We start from the raw sequence: 21,751 nt of genomic DNA on the forward strand, positions 1-21,751 counted from the left end.
TTTGCCTTCCTCTGAAATACAAAGATCTAGCTTGCACTGTTCGTTCCCTTTAACCCCACCTTGAAATCAGGTTGCAAGAAAACAGACCTGTAATGCCAGATAACAGTAACAGACTGGGTAAAGTATGCATTAAACAATTTGTTCTTCCCTGGAGATGAGTATCTGGCTGAAACACTATTATTTGGCATTTGGAATTAATGTTTTATATACCAGTTGCACTAATCAGCTGAGGCTTTTGCAGAATGAAGTATATTTACCAGCTCAGAAGTAGTGTTCCCAGATGTGCCAGCATATAAAAGACATTCAGACAAAGAAGTTTGTGTTTTACACACCTGGCTAGAGAAAGCAAAGGCTGTGCTGCAGAGATGGGATTGCTGCTGTGCCGCTCTTCGGCAGGCTTTACCCTGGCCAACAGCGACACCGGGAGGAACACGACGATTTAAATAAATAAATAAATAAATAAATAAATAAAGGCTCTGTTATGCCTTACTGTGTAAGTCCCTATCCCAAAATGCAGAAGCATTGAGCTGCATGGACAAATCAAAGCTATTAATTTAGCAGAAGAAAGAGAGACTGTGGACAAGTATGTAACTTTGTACCAGCTTCCCACAGGCAACCATGTTCAAAATGCAAAGTTAGATGAGATGCTTTGCCCTGCAAGCAGCACTTCAGAGGCAGCACAAGTTTGCAAACAACTGAATGCAATTAACCCGTTAGTTTTCAAACACTAGGCATGTAGCAAATGACAGCATGTTTTGCTGATCAAGGAATACACATTTCAGAATACTGAAAGACATTTAAAAAGTCCTTGCCAAGCCATTGTTTTTACTTGAAAATTTAATTCTACATGATTAAGACATTTTACCCATATATAAGCCTTAAAAATTGTCCTTTTCCAAACAGGGAAGTAAGAGTATAGACTTGTGCAATACATGCCCAACACACTGGTACACCACCAACGTGGCAAATGATTCAGAAAACAATCCAGGCAAAGAGCTCTCCTGTAATTTACACATTATTTTTTACATAGCTTCTGTTGAGATTAATGCAGAGACTTGAATGGATCAGTACAGGCTAATGAGTCCTGAATGCCGCAGTTATACATAGAATACCTCATACAGAAACACAGGCAGCTGCCGTGAATTGAGTTCTGGCAGCTCGTGGTTTTGAGCCCATCCGGAAACAACACATGGAATTGAATGACAGAAATACAATGAGAAAACAACATGATGTAGTATGAATGGGTTAGTCTGTTAGTACTGAAAGGTAACAGTGAGCACTTTCCTAGTTGTTTTAAATTCAGGACTGCAGGGCAGCTATTTGCAAAAATCCAAGTTGAGACCCACTATTGGCAAGTAGTATTCCTGGTTCCTGAAAACAATTCCGGTACCAACTCTGCTATTAGAAACTGGAATAGGATGCAATAGAATGGAAGAGCAGCAGCCTGCAGCTCACAGCCTGCAGGTTTGATCTTTCACCATTCATTAAAAAAAGCAATTGCTGTTTGTTTATCAGTGACATTAGTAGAATTTGCATTTTTCTTCAGTTATTAATATGGCAAAAAGAAAGGAAGTTACTTGCAAGACTGTTCCCATCAAGGTCATTTCACAGTAAGCAATACTGTGCTAACAAATGAATTATTGATCATGTGTCATTTAACACTTGTTATTCACTGGTGTTACACACTCAGTGGTAATTAAGTTTATGCAACAGTGGAAGCCGCTGATAGAATTTGTACTAAAACTGCAAGTTCCATTATGTTGCACATATGAATAGCTCCAATTTTATGAATTCTCAAATTGCTTTCCTTGGGTGAGATAACCCAATGACAGCTAATACAGTTTACAATCTCCTGAGTGGACTTTCCAAATTAAAGCAGAAATTGAGAAAGTGGGTGCTTACAGTATCTTTAACCTCCTTAGTTTAATACTTCATCATAATCATAATGACTTATAGGCACGTAAATCCTTGCCAAAACCTGTTACAAGCTGCAGCTGTCTTTAAGACACTCTCCCCAGAGCCACTTCACTGGAAATCATTTAGCTAGTCAATTTAGGTAGGATTCTTCAACAACGGTAACTATATAAATAGAAGGGCGGAGAGAAGCAAATTGCAAAAATCATCTGAGGAATTCAGAGCTGTCTGGGAAGCAGATGAAGTGTTATGACTACCTGCTGTAATGCCATACTAGCAGTCCAATGGCAATGCAGGTAACATGATCTTTGGAATAGTGATTTATATACTCAGCACAAGTCAGGATGAATTTGTAATCTACTTAGAGAGCAAGCCCACATTTGTCTACATAAAGTCCATCTAATGTGCTTACCAATAATACACAGAGGTAGTCACACAAGTATTTCAAGCTGAGTCCTCTGCAAGACTACTCAAAAGTTTGTGTTGAAGAAATTATGTACCAAAATGTCGTTAATGTTAAAAAAAAAAGTTTAGCATGTTTGCTATACAGTAACCCTCTTGATTACATTCCTACATTTTTTTCCATTCATATTTATTTTCAGATAGATTTGGAGACCAAAGACACTCATCATCCCATTTTTGTTATGTTCAATGGCCTGAGTTCACATTTCTAAAGCCAGATGGCAGAGTTAAACATATTCCTGTAAATTAAACCAACGGACTTGTGAAATTATTTTATCCAAAAATAGTTTAGAAGGCCTTTATTATCTAGAAGAACAGATGTGACATAATGAGGCTATCAAAAAACTATTAATAAGCAGCAAAAATGGAGAGAATTTCTTGAACTTACTTTTCATAGTAACATTCAGTGCTACAGAACAGTGTTACAGAATACAGCTTCTATAACTTGTGCTATTTTCAGAATAATTACATTTGGAAATTGGATTCTTTGCCCTCTCTCTGCTAATGCTTTCTCTGTCTGCTTAGGGGATTTCAGTTCTGTGTGCAAATACACAACATTTTTACATAAAATCTGTTTCCTTGTTAAATGGCCAACCACAAAGAACTACAGGAGAGAATTCACCTGGCTGTAAGAGACTCGGCAGGAAAAACAACTTTGGCAACACTCAAAATACCTTCTACAATACAGATGTAAAATTAAAAACACTATGTATTTTAGATATTAAGGTGAAAGAAGACCAGCTAACATTGTAGTATGTTGGACCTTTAACACAATTTGGATGACATTGCTATTGTAACACCTTAGCATCAAAATAAAACAAAAGTCAAATCAGAGTCCTAGAATCTGAGTCCAAACTGAACAGCTCTACCATGTTCAGGGATTGTGGGAATTTGGTACACAAGATTGAAAGGAAATCTCCTCCAAAACCAGTACATTAAAAACCTCAGAAGTTACTCTGTGGAAAGCTAAAAATCAGCATAGTAGCACCATGCTTTTTCTCTGAGCAAGGCTCCTAACTGAGGTGCTGATGGCTGTGTGTCTTCAGCAGCCATGAGAAAACCCCACCTAAGATGAAAAACACATATACAATTTGCCTTTCCCTGGCAAATTCCTTCTGGAAGATATTTCCTCCTGGCTGCATCTCCAGTCCTTCAGCCAGTATGGTTGCAGGGTATCACAAGGGCCTGTGGCAACCTGATTTAGCTGTGACTCCTTCTAGTGTTAAGAGGAGGGTCCAAGAGACTGCAGTAGCTCCTGGTTGTACCCCTTATCTCCCAACAAACAGGGTGACAGTCTCCTTTCTAATGGAAAGGCAGGAAAACTAGAGCAGTTCTTTTAGCCCAGCAATACTACTCCCAGCTAGCAGCTCAGTGTATAAAAATGGACAGTCAGATGAACGTTCCTGCTCCAAAGCAACAAACAAAAAACCTAGAAGCCCAAGGTATCTCATAAAATGTACCTTTATTTATGCACTGAAAAATATCCCTGTACTGCCCACCTCCCACAGCAAAAGGTATCTGTAGGAAACTCAGCACGTAGTTTGAAGCATAGACCTAGTAGCTAGAAATACGAGGAAATGGTGGGGAGGAGGGGGATACAGACAGTGTTGATAATGAAATATAGTGATAAGGCAGCAGAGTATTATCCAGCCTGCCTGAATCCAAGTTTGTTAGTTTCAGTCACCCTCCCTTCTTCCCAAAGATGACATTTGAAGACTGAAGTAATAATTTCATACATGAAAGTGAAGCAATTTTAGAGTAGCTGATTTTTTGACAGAATTAGTATCCTTGCTGCAGAGAGAGAAGTTTCAGGTAATTAATTTTCTTCACCATGAGGCTTAGAAGGCAGTTGGTTCTGAAATGGTAGGAGAGTTCACGGCACAGCCGTTCATGAGGCTGTTACTGAAACTTGATTCCTTGAGCCAAAGGTAAATCCTTGCTGTAGTTGATTGTACTGGAAGAGAAACAAGTATTTAGATGTATTTACTATGATCAGACTTGATCACTGAGACAGATTATGCAGTTCATTTCCTATGTACAAGGCTACTGATTTCTGTCACATGTATAAAAAAAGACTTCTGTAAGCAATTTGCCTATTTAAAGTCACAAACCGAATTTACTCTGGTTTTCAATATAATATCTATGTATGGGGAAAGAGCACGTTCCCCATTATTGCTTCCTTGATAGATCAAAGAGAAAGTAAAGTATCATTCTCTATTTAATCTTTTACCATGAGAACATCCAAACAGAAAAATCAAGGTGGGATTTCTCATGTTCCTACACCTTTGCATGGAAACCCAAGTTAGCACAGGTAAAGGCTAGGGAGGCCAGCAAGACAGTGGGAATGGTCAGCCACTTAGGCTGTCAGGAGATTTATGGATAGATAAACCCATAGCTAAATCACTTACCACTGGCAACAGTGGCCTGCTCACTGTGGTTGCCACTTCATGTATTTCCTGACAAGTTTCAGTAAATGAATTTTTAGTTGAATCTGAAAGCAGGCAAGCGGGGAAAAAAACATATTTTTTTCCCCCTTTTGAGGAACAGTATGTAAAGAAAGGTCTTTATCTAGAACCTTCAAACCATCTTCTGCAAGGACACAGATGTAAGTTCTTGCATGAAAAGGCAATTACACTGATATGTGGTTATCTCATATTTAGTGAAGATAACCTTATGTAGTCAAGGATTTATACATTTTGAATTTTTGCAAGTTTATCTGTAATTTACACTGATTTGGAATTTTAAAAGTCTGTCTTACCAAGTAGACCGTCTCATATAAAGTTTCCATGAATCACTTCCAGATTCTCTTCCCCCACCAGTGTGCTTTTCACCACCTGTGGGAAACAGGTTATAAGGAAAACTTGAATTTTTGAGCATGGCTATCTGGACTAACTCCAGGAGGTAAGACATTTTTATAAAAGTTCATGGGAAAAATTACTCCTTTACCCTTGTTCTATATCTGAAATAAATTACCAGAACACCACTATATACAACTCACACAGCTAGCTCTCTCCTCGTGCTTGATCCAAAAAACAGCTGCCTGGACTTGAATGCCTCACCACACTGGCACAGAGGACCTTGTTTTAAAGATATTTTAACATAAAAGAGAAAAGTATAAGAAAATGCTGGGTCTTGTACTGTTTAAATGGTAAGGTGAGTACTTCTTCCCTGTCCTCCACTTCCTTCAGTATATACAAAAAGAGAAAGAAAGGCAAAACTGTATTTAAAGACTTTCTCACAAAAATACTCTATGCTGTATTTTTTATATACACATGCAAACATACACAACAAAAACGCTCAAGACTGTTTTAAACAGTTTTCCACTCAGCCACATCTCAACACATTTAGAACATACTTCTGAGTTACATGAGTTACATAAGGGGAAAAAGTGACACATGGAATATTCTAAAACCAAATACAGATATTCTTAAAAGCTGACATCCAACCACCTCTAGACACTTTCTATTTTCTACTAAAGCAGTACAGTTCAAAGTAAACTTCACTCATCCCTTTAGATTTAGTCATTTAAATGGACTGATTAAAATCTTGAAAAATAAGATGAGGAGACCTAAATTATACCAGTTTTACAGTGGTAATGCTTTAGTCTCTTCCAGAGTAATTAGAAAAAAATACCCCCCCCCCAGCTTTAAAAAAAAAAAAAGAAGCCTGAAATCTCTAGACCTGATGCTAGAGGATTTAGTAATTTAAAGGATAAAGAAAAAAAGCATAAGTAACATACCAAAAGCACCTCCAATCTCAGCCCCACTGGTTGGGATGTTGACATTCACAATGCCACAGTCAGATCCCTTTGGCCTACAAAGAAAGACAAGACACTCCTCAGGATCAGGAAAGGCTCCTTCCCTAAAATGAGTGCTATAAGATGTTCAACTAGCACTGTGAACAGGTTTACAAAAGACATGAAAGACTGATCTTATGCTTCAAGAAGGTAGAAAAATACTTTAAATGATACCCAAGCCAGCGGAAAATCCTTCCCAAATCCTTGGTAAAGATACTGCTGGAAAGACCTTGTTTTACTTCATTATTCCAGGCGAAAACCTCATCTTCTTCCTAGAAGGAACATGTGTCAACAGTTAATCTATGATCATTCAAAGCAAAGCAGTAACAAAGAAGTGTTGTGAGAAAAAACCTAACATACCACAGCCATAATGCAAATAGATTGAATGCCACTTAGCAAATACACGTGCACCAAGTCAGGGATAGGATACCTCCACCACTGTGCAAAACACACAACCTGCTTTTGAGCAGGTTCACATGGACAATAAAAATCTGTTCCTGTACAGACTCTCATCTTAACTCCAGAACTCTTAACAGAAAATGTGTAAGTGTTGCTACACAGTGAGGTAAGCTATTAAAGTGGATATCCTAGAGTGCAGAACAACAGTTACCACTTCTTGAAATGCCAGGACAATTACAATGAACATGACATACATCTGAAATCTTTCTCCTGACTCTTCTGTTAGCAACCTTGGCACCTAATTTCCCATTGTTATTTTACCTTAAATTTCAGCACATACAGTATGGGGGCAAATGTTTCAGTGTGGACAATGGGTGCATTATGAGGAAGGCCAGTCACAATGGTTGGTTCAACATAGTTTCCAGGGCGATTTATAACCTTCAAAACACATAAAAGAACAATCAACTGAGTAAGTTCAAACCCACATCCTGGTTAGTACTAGTGTAGGAAGGGAATCCGTCATGGTCTGATTACTATAGTTGTGCCTAGCAATCAGAAACTTAAATTTTACTCATTTAAGTATTTAAAATACAGAAGCACAACTTAGTCTACTAAGCAGGTAATCAAATCTCAAAGTCTAGCAGCTGACAAAAACCACTTCCTTTCTCCTACTTGTAATCTGATTAGTAAACTGATTAGAATTTTAAAGGTATGGGGAATAAAAAAGGTGCCAGCAAAAGACAAGAATTCCCAGAATGTTAAGTCCATGAGAATTAAACATCCCATATGATGATGTGCAAGTGGCTCTCTTGAATCTTCCGTACTTCCTGAAGTTTGATATTGTGAATCCAGGGACAGAATAGCAATTCTTCTGTGTTATGTGTTTGATATTCACCATTTACATTGCTGTTTGTATTTTCACCATCACCTGCAACTAGGGACTAGTGCAAGGAACAGCCAGAAATGCTTAGCCATTTCTTGAAGGAGAATGTAGCTTCCAAGTAGACTCATCTTTACTCTGAAGACAGGATTGCAATTCAAACATTCTCAGACTGACTAACTTTAAACATCCTGAAATGGCTGACAGGACAATCTTGGCCTAAGCCACCATGTTACAGTATTTTTTCCCCAAGACTACTAAATGTAGTAGGGACAATAAAAGTAAGTCACCTTTCCACCACAGACCACAGAGCCACCCTGTTGTTTTGCTTGTTCTACCGCATCGAGGAACATTTTCACTGCTGCTTTGGTATGAAGAGGCCCATACAAAGTCTCAGCTAAAAGCAAAAGATCCAAACACATACTTTCAGCAAAACTGCATATGTTTGCAAATATTCTTATCATGACATTTGGGGAGTAATTATTCAATCTAAGATGAGCAGTATCAGGTGGATTCTTCATCTCCCTTTCAGAGTTTCTACTCCAAATGAAACCTGCTATCCCGACTGCCTGCTAAAATTATATAGCTTTGATCTATAATCTCTTTAGAATTTAAACAGACAAAAACAAACAGAAACTTGTCTCCTACACCCATGAGTTGGAAACAGCTACTTACAATCCCACGGATCACCGATGCGGACCTGGGCATAGGCCTTAGCAAGCTTTGCCACCACCTCATCATGGATGCTTTCATGGAGGAACTAAACAAAACGTGGTAAGAAGGTTGTAAGACAGCTCAGCCTGTGTAACTATTCTTGAAGTACTGCTGCACTTTTAAGAGGGCTGAATGAAATGTGGAGACAGTGTTGCTCATATTCAAATCCCAAAGTTAAAAATAAGCACATGAGCAAGGCCTCAAAACAGCACCAACACCATGAAAATGTCACCATGAAGATTTAAAAGAAGCAAAGAAGCAAAAGCCTGGTTTAATTTTACCCCATCTCACATCAATGGTATCAATGTGTTCTGTAAACTCTTCAGTTAAGTGTTTTAGGACAAATACTCAAGTGATTTTTACTGCTATAATTTGAGGAATCACTGCCCTTCCTATACACCCAAAGTTAACCCACATCAATTTTGACAAATATTTACCCATCAACCCAACTCTGAAAAAACCATACAGGCACAGGCTGACATTATAACATCTTTAAACTTGTTGAAAATAATGGTTAAAAATTAATTGTAAAGTAAGCAACACACCCACCCCTGCTTTGCTGAAATCTAAACCCTGCACCAAAATTTGTAGCAGGTACAAGCAAAGAAGCTCTGGCAATGAAAACAGAAATAGAAGTAGTAAGGTAAGTTTATTTTCCTGAGGTTTAGCACCAGGTACATTTAGAAACACATACAAAGAAACTCTTTAGAGCTAGAATTACAGTGGAATGAAAACTACCATCTTATTTTCCCATCATACTTATTTTTGACAAAGTAAAAACGTGTTTCAAAGATTATATGTCACAGTCTGTAATATTGGGAATTAGGCATTTTCTGACCTAATCTGGAGTAAGTTTAAATTCAGGGCTAACCAGACAATACACATTTACTCACCAGCCTTCTAGCAGTTGTGCACCTCTGACCCGCTGTTCCCACAGCGGCGAATAGAGCAGATGGGATGACTAGGTTCAGATCTGCATCTTCAAACACTAACAAAAATTAAAACATCAGCTTATTACTGAACTAAACAGGCAGTTTGAAAGACTTAAGACACTAAACAATATCAAACTGACAGGTTGGTCAAGAAGCATTAGGAACAGTTGCACTAGCATAGCACACTAAGATCTACAGAAACACCTCAAAACTCCTATTACTTTTACACCTGGAATTAGATACGTGCAATTGGACATAAATCTAAGTCTGAACTACTGAAGAGTGCTTTTTGCAATAAAGCTTGCAAAGAACTCCAGCTTTGTTTTAATTCAAGAAACTACAAGCAATTTCTTGCTGCTTCTTCACCTTGTTCTTCTCTCACTGAGGAGTCTAGCAGCATCAAGAAACAATGGTAAAGTGTATCCAGATGGAATGGTGTCCTGGTTTTGGCTGGGATAGAGTTAATTTTCTTCCTAGTAACTGGTATGGTGCTGTGTTTTGGATTTAGTATGAGAATAATGTTGATAACACACTGATGTTTTAGTTGTTGCTAAGCAGTGTTTACAATTAAGTCAATGACTTTTCAGCTTCCCAGGCCCTGCCACCAAGGAGGCATGAGCCTTCCACAGAAGGTGCACAAGAAGCTGGTAGGGGACACAGCCAGGGCAGCTGACTCAGACTGGCCACAGGGATATTCCATACCATATAAAATCATGTTCAGTATATAAGCTGGGGGGAATTGGCCAGGGACCACCGCAGCTTAGTAACTAGCTGGGCATTGGTCAGCAGGTTGTAAGCAATTGTGCTGTGCATCACTTGTTTTGTATACTCTATCATCATTATTATTATTCTCTTCTTTTTCTGTCCTATTAAACTGCTTTTATCTCAAAGCCCATCCCACCAGGAGGTGGGGGGAGTAAGCAAACAGCTGTGTGGTTGTTTTAGCTGCCTGCTACCACAACGCATGCAAAAAAAAAATTAGCTAAAACACACAGGTACACAATAATGTAAAATATACATAAGCTGAAGAAATTAATCTGGCTAGAAGACATTGGAATGCTTAAAGCAAAGCTAGTACGTACAAGTGTCAAAGGATCCCCAAAATATCACTCAGCTTAACCAGTCCCACAGAATTCCCTGGGTATCCAGTATTACAATTAAATTTGGGACGAAGTCCAACCAATGTTTATGCTGTTATTCAAAGTGAATTCCAGAAAAAGCAGGACTTTCATATGAAAAAGGAAACAATTTTCTAAGTATAAAGCAAGTTTATGCTACTGGCTGCAAAGCAGCACAGGAAAAAAAGAAATACCTTTTCCAATGTGATTTGCAAAAGAGCTTAACATTCTAGATAGGCAAATATATTTGTTCAGAATATGAGAAAGGTGAAACAGAAGGTTACAACACAACAGGTGAGCAATTTAATTATTTAGCTTATACTGTGTTTCTGCCACATTGCTTAGCTTCACAGTATTTATGTTATCTGAGAACTAGATCATATCCTAAGCTACTTAAAGCTGTAAAATGTGCTACTGAAATAAATACCTGCATGTTTTGCTTTCAAGGATCATGAGTGTCTTAGACTTTATATATATGTACTTATATTCTAAAATGCTAAAAATGTGTTGTTCACAAGATTAGAACTATCCTAAACCCAAATGCTAAATTTATTTAGCATTGTCCACATCCCATTTCTGAAGCTTACTGTTTCTCTCATTCCCCTCTTCACTTCAATGGTGAATACATGTAAGAGCTTGAACTTTCATTTTTATCTTAAAACATTACCCCTCCACAATACTGAAGACATAAAAACAACCAGGATTCTACTACATAGTTGGTTTTTTTTTTGGGGGGGGGGGGGGGGGGGGGGGCGGGGAGAGGAAGGAAAAAAATTGGACAGTTTGCTACAAACATTCGTATACTAACTTCCAGACATCATCTACGGGAACTAAATTTCTACAGTGCATATTACCAATAATGGCATTGTTTCCTCCCAGTTCCAGCAGACTTCGACCTAATAAAAACACACAAAACAAGTTATGTCATACACACACACATTCATTACACCTCATTCAGTGAGGTCACCTCTAACTAGAGCTGTTTCATAAACATATTTTTCTGGATAGACAAAAAGTTTTAGGCATCACAGTCAACTAATCACTCTAGCCAAAGCAGAAAATTACACTGAATACTACATCTATTACCTATTGTGAAGAAAGATACCTGAAGAGCAGTTATGGCAGAAAGAAGCTTGAAAAAATAGGCAAAAAAGGCACTGGAAAGGAAAAGATGCAACAAAAACACCACCTCAAAAATCACAACTTTCCTCCTGCATTTATAAGGAGTAAAAGGCGAGGGGTATTTCTCCATGAACACACTGCCAAAAGACTGTAGGCCCTGGCTGTTCATCTTGACAATCTCCATACAATTATACTCATGGTTAACTGTAGGACCATGGATTTGTGCATACCATGGAAAAAACACTGAGTTGTGACAGGACTAACTGAAAAATGTGGTATCTATCTCTGAGCGGTTTCAACACCCTATTTCCAACAAGTTAAAAGAAAAAAAAAAAAAAAGGTTAACAAAAGAGGTAAGTGAAATAAGCTGTTTTAAAAAATCTTCTGAAGCTCCCCTGCCTTTCCCAACCATGGAAAGAAATGGAGGAGACCCCACACACTCACCAAATCTCTCCTGAACCATAAGCGCTACCTGCTTGCCCACTTTTGTGCTGCCAGTGAAGGACAACAGGTCCATTCTCTCATCTTTTGCCATTGCTGTCCTGCGCAACAGAAGACATACCACCATGTTCAGTGGAAGAACAGACAGCTGGAAAAGATGCTTGCACTTTCCACATAAACCAACTTCAACTGGGGAGATCTTTTGAAGTCAGAGCCACTTCTTTGAAAACATCAGGTAAGTGACCGAGCAGACAGCAGGGACGCTGTTTCTTAGTCAGAAAAGAGGAACAAGGCTGTTTCCCTCCCCCTTTCAGACCATAAGAGCATCACCTGTACTAATTTTGAAGTTCAACCCAAAGTTCATAGTCAGATCACCTCCAATTGTTATGTTCCCAAAGAAAATATGCATACTTATGACTTTAATGCTTACCTCTATTTTGTCATCTCTTGAAATGCTCAAAAGATACATCTGAATATACATTTATACTGGGAATTTCCACACTGTAATAATCTAAGAAAACAATCTGATTTGTACAGCTTCCAAGCGCAGGTATGTATCTATGAGCAAGTGCAGAGTCCTATGTGAGCATGGAAAATGGGCAAGTATTCTCCTACACAAGTGGTCTGAAAGGCCAGTGGGCTAGAAATTGAAAACTCTTAGAAACATGACGAGTGGAATTTAATATTAGCTATACTCTTTGGATGTAAGCATATGCAGAAGTAGAATATAAACTTAGTCATGTCTCTTCATTAAATATCTCATGTTATTTGTTAGCAGCTGATCTCACCACAGCAAGCAGAAATATGTTTATGTTTACAGCAAGGCAACAGTTTCAGACCAGTTGATAAAAATAATGGCAGCAGGCATGTGCATGTACTGGGTACTCCTGGAAACCAGAGTAACTTTACAAGAAGTAACTCAAAGAATATTCTTTATCTTCTATACATCTTCACTAAATACAAGAAATGTTACCTACCCAATGTCTGCTCCACCACAAACCAGAGAACAGATTGCTCCAGGCACTTTGTTATCCTCCAAGACTTTGGCAATTATCCTAGAATCAAAGATGTAAAAATTTCAGAGATTTCTGACAGGTGCATATAGTAGCAAATGAACCATTAAAACTGTCTAACCATAGACATGAAGAAGCTACAGATTTTTAAAAACCAGTAGTCTTGCAGTTAATTGATGTAGCTTGTACAATACATAACATACTTCTCTCATGAAGGACTTAGGTGTTAACATCATACCCGTAAGTGGTTTGGGCCCATTGTTCTCAGGAGTTAATATTAAAGCTTACTAATTAGTTATTTGAAAGGAGCCTTTTTATATTTAGCATTTAAAAATAAATCTTATTTATAGCACACAATAGATACATATTTAAAATGCTAATAGAGTAAGCAAAGTAACAGTAAATGTAGAGTAAGTATCACTATGACATTTTTTCTTTAGAGTTGTTCTTTTTATCAAGAATGAGTTTTGAATCCTGGAAACATATGCTAAGGTGTTACTAGGTTTGGATAATAAAGATTGCGTGAAGGCATCTTCAGGATATAGGTCTACATAGCCAGCCAGAAGATTTTGCCAAGAAACTGGGTGCCGATGTTGGGCTGAGACTCTCAAAAAAAGGGATAATTTTGAAACATGAATGCATGACTGAGGGAAGCTGAATTTCATGAACAATTCATCTTCTACAAGGAAGTAAACCTAACGGCTAGTCCTACTTCAGCACAAACACAGCCCTGGTCCCAGATAAAACTGGCCAACAGTATAGGTAACATCTTATACATACTGTTACTTCTTGGGTAACAAGGGGAAAGCAGTTCTTCAGAACTCTAAGCACTACCTTAAATAGAAAAGAAGTTGTTTAAAAAGCAAAATAGAAAGTAAAGAACTTACTTTGTAACAGCAACACTAATGAGGGATGTTGTAGGAGCACCCTTCCTAAAAAGGAGAAAAAAAATTATTTTCTTTTTGATTCTTCAAGAATAAGAAATAATTCAAATATGCAATTTTTATGGTATCTGGAATAGAGCACACTTCAACTAGCCTGGTTTTCAGGTGCATGTTAAGACAGGAACCCAAGCGTTTCTTTCCACAGCTGAGCATTCAGAGCTTCTACTGAAATCTACATGAACAAGAGCTATGCCAGACATTAGTGAACCAGGCAGATGAAAGCAAAGCAGGAGCTGGGAGAGGAAGTAAAGCTACTTACTTAGATTCTTAATTTTAGCTGTACCAATTCTGAAAATATTAGTTGTTTGCTACCACTGCTGCAAGACCTCAACCTGGTTCTTCATTAACAGGCCATTTAGCTAAATCTTGGACAGGTCTGAATCTCAATACCTCATAAAAGAGGTTACCATAAAACTTTTTTCCCCACAAAGCTTTTTGACTACAATGAACCTAAAAATAAATAGAAATTAAGCCTATGTGAGATAGAATCAAGCACAGAGAAACACCGGACAGCAAGACTGATAACAATTCCATGCCTGAGAACAGCTGTAATTTTAAAATACTGTTAGCATGTTGGAGAGCTATATCTTACCAGAGGCAAGCATTCCCACAGATCATTGCAATTGCGCTGTTCCACCCATAAACCGCTACGGGGAAGTTAAAAGCTGTGATGATTCCTACTAACCCAACAGGATTCCACTGCTCTATGAGGGCATGGCCAGGTCCTGAAGGCAAAGACACAGCATAACACAATTTGCATCTATTTAATGTTGGTTTGGTTGTTTGGGGTTTTTTTTTTTAAAGGAAACCATGTAAGCAAGGGGCCTAGCATCATTCCTCTGTCCATGAGAGCATTAGCCTGTGGAGAGCTGTATTGTATGTGCTCTGCAGCTTACTGGAACAAGGTTAGCTAGATTGTGGAAAAACCTAGTAACATGACAACATGAAGCTTTACTATTTTAACTCCTCAGTTAATAGAATGGTGACTGTTTGCTAATCAGTAACTGAAAAAAGGTCTCATTTCTAAGTACCCTGCTGAACTTTCCACATACTTTCCTCTAGCACCTTCATTAACAAAGAAATCAAAGAGAATCTAATGCTTCAAAGAGTGGAGAGAAAGTCTATTGCCTCTTTTGCCATATGTCACAGGCTAGATACGTTATTAGGTGGTGCTACTGTCTACCAGCACATCCATTCCTAGAAAACATGCTCCCTAAATAATTCAGAATACAGAGATTTTACTGCACTACAACACTGTATATTTAAAATACATCTCCATCTCTTCATTTGTCCAAACAGAATTTAAAAAAAAAAAACCAACCAAAAATCAACATACATACACACATACTTACTTTCTGAAGGCAAAATAGGTCCACCAATCATTCGGGACAAACCAACAGCATAGTCGCAGACATCAACATACTCCTGCACTTCCCCAACACCCTCAACAAAAATCTTTCCCATTTCCAAAGAGACCTGAAAAAATTATGAGCAAGACAAAATTCTTTTTTAAAAAAATCCCCTTGCATCCCCAATACATTTTGTCTCCCACTAATGTTAGTTATATCTGTACATCAAGTAAGATTTAATACACATTTTTTTCATTAGAAGAGTAAGTCTTCCTGAGTTAGTCACAGCTAAAATTAAGAACACAATAAACAACTAGACAGTAGTTACATTTCCATACAATAGGAGGAAATTAGAAGAGGAAATTAATGAAAAAAGGAAACTAAAAATAATCTGAAAGGAATACCCTATACAGTAATGAGGTACATACATTTAGATCAATGAAACACTGAATTTCCAACAGAACATTTGCATACATTGTGGACCAGGTATGGAATAAATTGGAAAAAAGAGGGATTACTCTGCTGCAACAAAAGGATATGGTCATTTACATTTTTCATACGCAAACTACTCATTTTACAACCTGTCAAAGCAAGTTTGAGAGATTCCATTTTCAGACATTGCTGAAAATGTCTACACATCTTTAGTATTTTAGTAACCTGGGATGTTTAGGATCAATTTTTTTTTTTTTTAAGCTGAAGTCAATCCTAAACTATGTCCTTCTGTTAAATGCATAGATGTATACAGCAGACATACAGATTATCTACAAGAATAAGTTGTTATTTGAAGACATTTTCCTCCAAAAGCAAGAAAATTCACTAACTTTGGAAGTCACCCATTTATCCCCACTTAATTTACAGTCATGTTCTGGTATCTAGGTTGTGTTCCTCAGGGGTCGGTACTGGGACCAGCACTGTTCAACATCTTTGTCGGCGACAGGGACAGTGGGATCGAGTGCACCCTCAGCAAGTTTGCCGACGACACCAAGCTGTGTGGTGTGGTCGACACGCTGGAGAGAAGGGATGCCATGCAGAGGGACCTTGACAGGCTGGAGAGGTGGGCCTGTGTGAACCTCATGAAGTTCAACAAGGCCAAGTGCAAGGTCCTGCACATGGGTCGGCGCAATCCCAAGCACGACCATAGGCTGGGTGAGGAATGGATTGAAAACAGCCCCAAGGAGAAGGACTTGGGGGTTTTGATTGATGAGAAGCTCAACATGAGCCGGCAGCGTGCGCTTGCAGCCCAGAAAGCCAACCGTGTGCTGGGCTGCATCAAAAGATGCGTGACCAGCAGGTCGAGGGAGGTGATCCTGCCCCTCTACTCCGCTCTTGTGAGACCCCACCTGGAGTACTGCGTCCAGCTGTGGGGGCCCCAGGACAAGAGAGACATGGAGCTGTTGGAGAGAGTCCAGAGGAGGGCCATGAAGCTGATCAGAGGGCTGGAGCACCTCTCCTGTGAGGACAGGCTGAGAGAGTTGGGGTTGTTCAGCCTGGAGAAAAGAAGGCTCCAGGGAGACCTTATTGCAGCCTTCCAGTACCTGAAGGGGCCTACAGCAAAGATGGTGAGGGACTGTTTATCAGGGAGTGTAGTGACAGGACAAGGGGTCATGGGTTTAAGCTGAAGGAGAGTCGATTTAGATTAGATGTTAGAAAGAAATTCTTTACTGTTAGAGTGGTGAGGCACTGGAACAGGTTGCCCAGAGAGGCTGTGGATGCCCCATCCCTGGAAGTGTTCAAAGCCTGGTTGGATGAGGTTTTGGGCAATGTGGTCTAGTGGAGGGTGTCCCTGCCCACAGCAGGGGGGTTGGAACTAGATGATCTTTAAGGTCCCTTCCAACCCAAACCATTCTATGATTTTATGACTTTCATGCAGATGTCACCTACCACTTTAGATTGATGATTGTACTTTGAAAAAAGCTGTGAAGTGAGGAATCAAGTTCAAAGGATTGCCACTGGGTTTTATGCCCGACACAAAGGTTAAAATAAAGGTGACTAAATGTATTTCTAGGTATTTCTATGATGCCTGTAGTCATCTTGAGGCAGAAGGAATAGTCCCTATCTGTCACCAGAAGCAGAGGAGCATCAGACATATCTACTAAGAAACACAGTGGTTGGGCCTGTAAGTGCAGTAGACATACATCTGGGTACTTGACAAAACATTGTGAGGCGACACTGAAATTTCCAATGGCATATGAAAAGGTGAGTTGCCACACTGTTTCCTTTTACGTATCCTAAAGCCAGGAAAAGTCGTAAAACCTGGATACCTACTGCAGAGTTTTCACCCTGAAGTTTACCCCATTTCCTGGAAGGGCTAAGCAGATGATTTATCTGTTTGGGAAAACTAGAAAAATGCTTGCCAGAGCAACAAGTTTTGTCCAAGAAACATACAGTAAACTTCTGTCTATCCACACTCACCAGGGAAGCTGTGCCATTTCTGAATACTTTAGCACTGAATTCTACCACAGAAACTCTGCTGAGGAGACAACATCAAGGGAAACAGCAGAACAAAGTTTTGTAGGTTAACAATATGGGCTTGACTACACATGGAGTTATTCACTCACAGCTGTTTCTGAATAGCTGCACATATAGGCAAGCTCTGTAAAAGGAAAGGGGCAAGTTCCCCACTTGTCTGCTTTTCTTCCCTAGCAACTAGCAAGTGTTTTAAAGGAGCGGTCCTTCAACCTTTAAGGCCTGCACAGCACTGAAAGAAGATCTCATTAAGACCATCTCACCTTCTGAAGCCTTATACCTCCACATGTCACTTCACAAAATCCTGCGGATCACCAGAAAAAGCTCAAGGTTAAAAGCTCTGTATTAGAGGAAGGTCTTTTTCAGGACGCTTTCAGCATCAGACAGTGCCCTATCTGACAGGCAAGTGGGAAAGCAGCAGGGCAACAGTTTTAACACTCCTCCCGGCCACAGTACAGGCTCAGAATGAATTACGCTTTCTTTTCCCGTTTTGTATTATCATTTTCAGTGTAGGATGCCAGCATGCAACCTTACTTTTATTTTTTTTCCTCTTTTTAAAAATTTTCTTTAGGCAAGCTAACAGAACTAACAGGATTTTAACAATTATTAAGGTTAGTATTACACAGTAGTATGTTAAAAAACAAGAAAAACAGCTTTGGCACTCTCCCCCCTCCGCCCCCACCCCGATGTAAAGCTACTTCTTAAAGTCCCTTACCAAGCTTCCTAGAACTTTGATTTTTTGCCTCAGGGCATCACCAATCTGTCGCACTATTTCTCCACGCTTAGGTGCAGGGATCTATTCAAAACAAAAGAAAACAGAGGAATCTATTTGAGATTGAACGTCTGTTACTTCTGACACACATATACTGCTGGTTTTCTACCCCTGCAGAAAGAAATCACTGATTGTTGTACTTTTTTCCCTATCTTCCCCAGACACCATTATTCATTCATTTTCATCATGTGCACTGCTTTACAAAAAACTGTTTCCTGCTTCAGAGTCTGATAACACTGCACACACTTACGCCTATTCAAAACTTTAGTTCCACTGAATATTCCCAGAAACATTCTGATTATTAGCTATACCACCCACAATGCCCTCAAACAATCAGCTGCACCTCAAGAAACAACCATTTTTTCTAAAAGCACAATTACTAGTTTCTGAGCTTTTGAAGTATACTTAACATCACATTTTCAAATTTTTTTTGTCAGTGTGACAATGGCTGCTGACATTTATTTTGTTGGTAGACGCCAAGACACACAGAAGCCTCAATCATGGCAAAATTAAACCCATATACCAAGTATTAATAGATTTTTTTTTAATGTAGTATCAGTATGTTGGATAATAATCAATAGCCAGGATCAATAATAAACCATACGCATGCAACAGGATTTACAGGATTAGAAACTGCTGATGAACAGGCAGCTGGAAAGACAGAAGTGACAAATACACAAACCATGCAAGCATATCTCTTTACAGGCAAAATCTTTCAAATAAGCTCATTAAAACCCACAAAATTCACAAACTAAAAACAAACAGCTTTAAGATGAGGCTTTAAAGCATTTGATCTGTTGATTCTTTGTTATCTGTTAGATTGCTTTCAGTTTATTTCCAAACACATTAGGAGCCGTCATGCACTCACCAACATTATATTCACAAATTGCAACAAAAGAACACGTACTAACATATCCTGAGGAAGCTGGTATGTTTGTCCTAAACTTTCTTTTCTTCAGGTAAGGCAAATTACTTTGCTGGATAAAATACAGCATACCCAATACCTTATGAAATTCAAGTTTCAGCTTGTGTCAAAGAGAAAAACCAAGCCTGGCATGGCCAGCAAAAGAATGGAGGCTGGCTGGACATACCTTGTACAGGGACACTGAGAACTACAGCTTGCTAAGGAAAAATAGCTTAGCTGTTGTCTGATACCATAACATAATACTCAAGTTTTTGGAATAACGTAGCTGTTTTGTGAAATACGAGGACAACTGGTGAGCAAAAAAAGCACACTCAAAACAGGAGTCGTCCTCACCCCATGAGAACAAGATTATCATCACAAATTAAACACCCAATTATTCTGCAGAGTTCTCGCAGGGAAAGCATGTGGCAACAGAAAGTTAAACACACCCACAGGCATAATTTGCTTGCTACAAGGTTTCTGAACTTCAGCAGACCTGTTGGCAATGGCTTACAGGCACAAATCTGGGTAAATGGAACAAACATTTTCCACAAGTCAATGTCCTCATCTTTGTACCTCAACGGTAATAAACGCGAGTTGTCTGCGTTTGTTTCTTGAGGTCCTCACTGCAGACTTTTGCTTTAATGCAACATACACAATATGAACATGTTTTCACACCTCCATCTGACAGGGCAATTTAATGACCTTTACCTGCCAGAGATGTTATAAAAGAGAAGTCTCTGTTAACTTACATCAGCCCAGACCTTCCATGCCTCTCTAGCCTTCTTTACTGTTTCTTCATAATCCTCCAAACTAGCCTATATGAAGAAGCATGTCAAAGAAAAAGTTAGGAAAACCAAAATCCCAAAACAAATGCCACAGAAAAGCTTCTGCATCCATCCTGAGACATTTCTAGTGGATAGTACTGCACTACAGAGTATCACTTTCACAGTAAGTTTATACCCTGCCATAATTTGGTCTCAATATGGCATGTTGAGTTGCTTGAAGTTACTGTTGAGAAAAAGCATACGTGCTGCCTAAAGAAAAAAGTGAGCAGAGTTTTTCTTTCAGATGCCAAAGGACGCTACTTAAAAATAGTTATAAGGTAGGCATATATTCATAAGTCTTCATTTATTTTTGATACTATTACTATTAGCAATATTAAACAAAGGCTGTAAGGACTGGCCTACTCCACCAGCCTCACTGGACATCAAGGAATAACTGAATCCTAACATCCAAAAGGAGTAGGTTAGCACCACAGCACTTATTCTCACACTAAAAACTTCTACAAATTTACCACGTGAATGCCACGTCACTCTCCTTCATACCTCCTCCTGGCCACTCAGCTCCACTGAATAGCTGCAATCCACCCCTCTTCTGCAACTCCCCTCTAGCAACAAACGAAAACAGGCAGGAGAGGCCAACAATACTTGCAAGAGTGGGGGAGGGGGGAATTTAAAAAAGGTGAACAGCCTGTTTTTCTTCCCAGAAAAGCCGAGACGGCCCAAGGTATGATGAGCTTCACCAACCGCCTCTGGGTTCAACATCCCCTAGACCCCTGCAGTCACCTACCCGGCGGGTTCGTGCCCTTCGCGAACCTGGTCGAGAGGACGAGCAGCTCCCAAACCAAGGCCCAAAAACCACTCCCTCACTCCGGCCACGGGGGGGGGCGGAGGGCTCCCCCCTTCCCAAAAGTCCCTGGGTCCCTGCCCCCCGAGCTCCCCGGGCCGCGCCGAGGTGCGCTCACCTGCCGGACGCTGGCTATGGGCTCGTTGTTAGCGGGGCAGTACGTCGTCACCACCTAGAGGAAAGGGGGGATGAGCAGTGGGGCCGCGCTCGCCCCTTTATCCCACGGAGGGGGCGCAACGCCCAGGGCCCCGCCGAGGCCCAGCCGCGATGCGGCACCGCCCCCCCCCCCCCCCCCAACCCAGGGCCCGGCACCCGCGGGCCCCCCCCCAGGCCGCGCCGCCGCCCGCACCTGGCCTCCGCCGCCCCAGCGCCCGTTGTACACGCCCGGGTTCTCCTCCTGCAGGCCCAGCTCCCGCAGCCAGGCGTAGCGCGGCTGGCTGACCAGCAGGGTAGACATGGCGGCTGCTGGGGGTCCGGCCCGCAGCGGCAGCAGCGCGGCGACAGCGCGGCGCAGCCCCAGCATGGCCGGCGGCCGCCAGGGGTGGGGGGCAGGCGCGGCGCGGGGCACGCGGCAGTGGCCGCCCCGCCCCCCTGCCGCCGGCGCCGATTGGTGGGGGAGCGGCGGCGCCCCTCAGCCGGGCCCCGCCCCCTCCTGCCAGCCCCCTGCCTTCCGGCTACCTGCCCCCTGCCTGCCCCTGCTCCGGGCCCTGCCTGCTGGCCCCTGCCTGCCCCCTGCCTGCCTGGCCCCTGCCTGCCCCTGCTCCGGGCGCTGCCTGCTGGCCCCTGCCTGCCTGGCCCCTGCCTGCCCCTGCTCCGGGCCCTGCCTGCTGGCCCCTGCCTGCCCCCTGCCTGCCTGCCCCCTGCCTGCCCCTGCTCTGGGCCCTGCCTGCTGGCCC

The 21,751-nt window shown here is 40.8% G+C and overlaps 1 protein-coding gene across 1 annotated transcript; it reads right to left on the reverse strand.

Moving 5' to 3' along the window:
• Positions 1–3,819: 3,819 nt before the first annotated feature.
• Positions 3,820–21,515, reverse strand: ALDH7A1 (aldehyde dehydrogenase 7 family member A1). The gene is made up of 18 exons (XM_075740641.1): positions 21,205–21,515; positions 20,974–21,027; positions 19,979–20,044; positions 18,266–18,346; positions 15,088–15,211; positions 14,328–14,460; positions 13,679–13,723; positions 12,756–12,833; positions 11,782–11,879; positions 11,070–11,111; positions 9,059–9,153; positions 8,127–8,211; positions 7,742–7,848; positions 6,893–7,009; positions 6,347–6,444; positions 6,116–6,189; positions 5,135–5,210; positions 3,820–4,330 (listed from the first exon to the last, which is right to left on the reverse strand). Exons 1-18 carry the CDS (start codon positions 21,376–21,378, stop codon positions 4,276–4,278), a joined length of 1,602 nt encoding a protein of 533 aa, XP_075596756.1. The 5' UTR covers positions 21,379–21,515; the 3' UTR covers positions 3,820–4,275.
• Between the last annotated feature and the right edge of the window lie 236 nt (positions 21,516–21,751).

Source organism: Balearica regulorum, chromosome Z, assembly GCF_011004875.1.
Source record: "Balearica regulorum gibbericeps isolate bBalReg1 chromosome Z, bBalReg1.pri, whole genome shotgun sequence".
Lineage (NCBI taxonomy): Eukaryota > Metazoa > Chordata > Aves > Gruiformes > Gruidae > Balearica > Balearica regulorum.

Coding starts and splice junctions, on each gene's coding strand:
- ALDH7A1 (XM_075740641.1), bottom strand. CDS start 21,378: ATGCTGGGGCTGCGCCGCGCTGTCGCCGCGCTGCTGCCGCTGCGGGCC. Junction 20,045..20,973: donor CCATAGCCAGCGTCCGGCAG/GTGAGCGCACCT, acceptor TTCTTCATATAG/GCTAGTTTGGAGGATTATGA. Junction 7,010..7,741: donor CTGTGGTCTGTGGTGGAAAG/GTGACTTACTTT, acceptor TGTGTTTTGAAG/GTTATAAATCGCCCTGGAAA.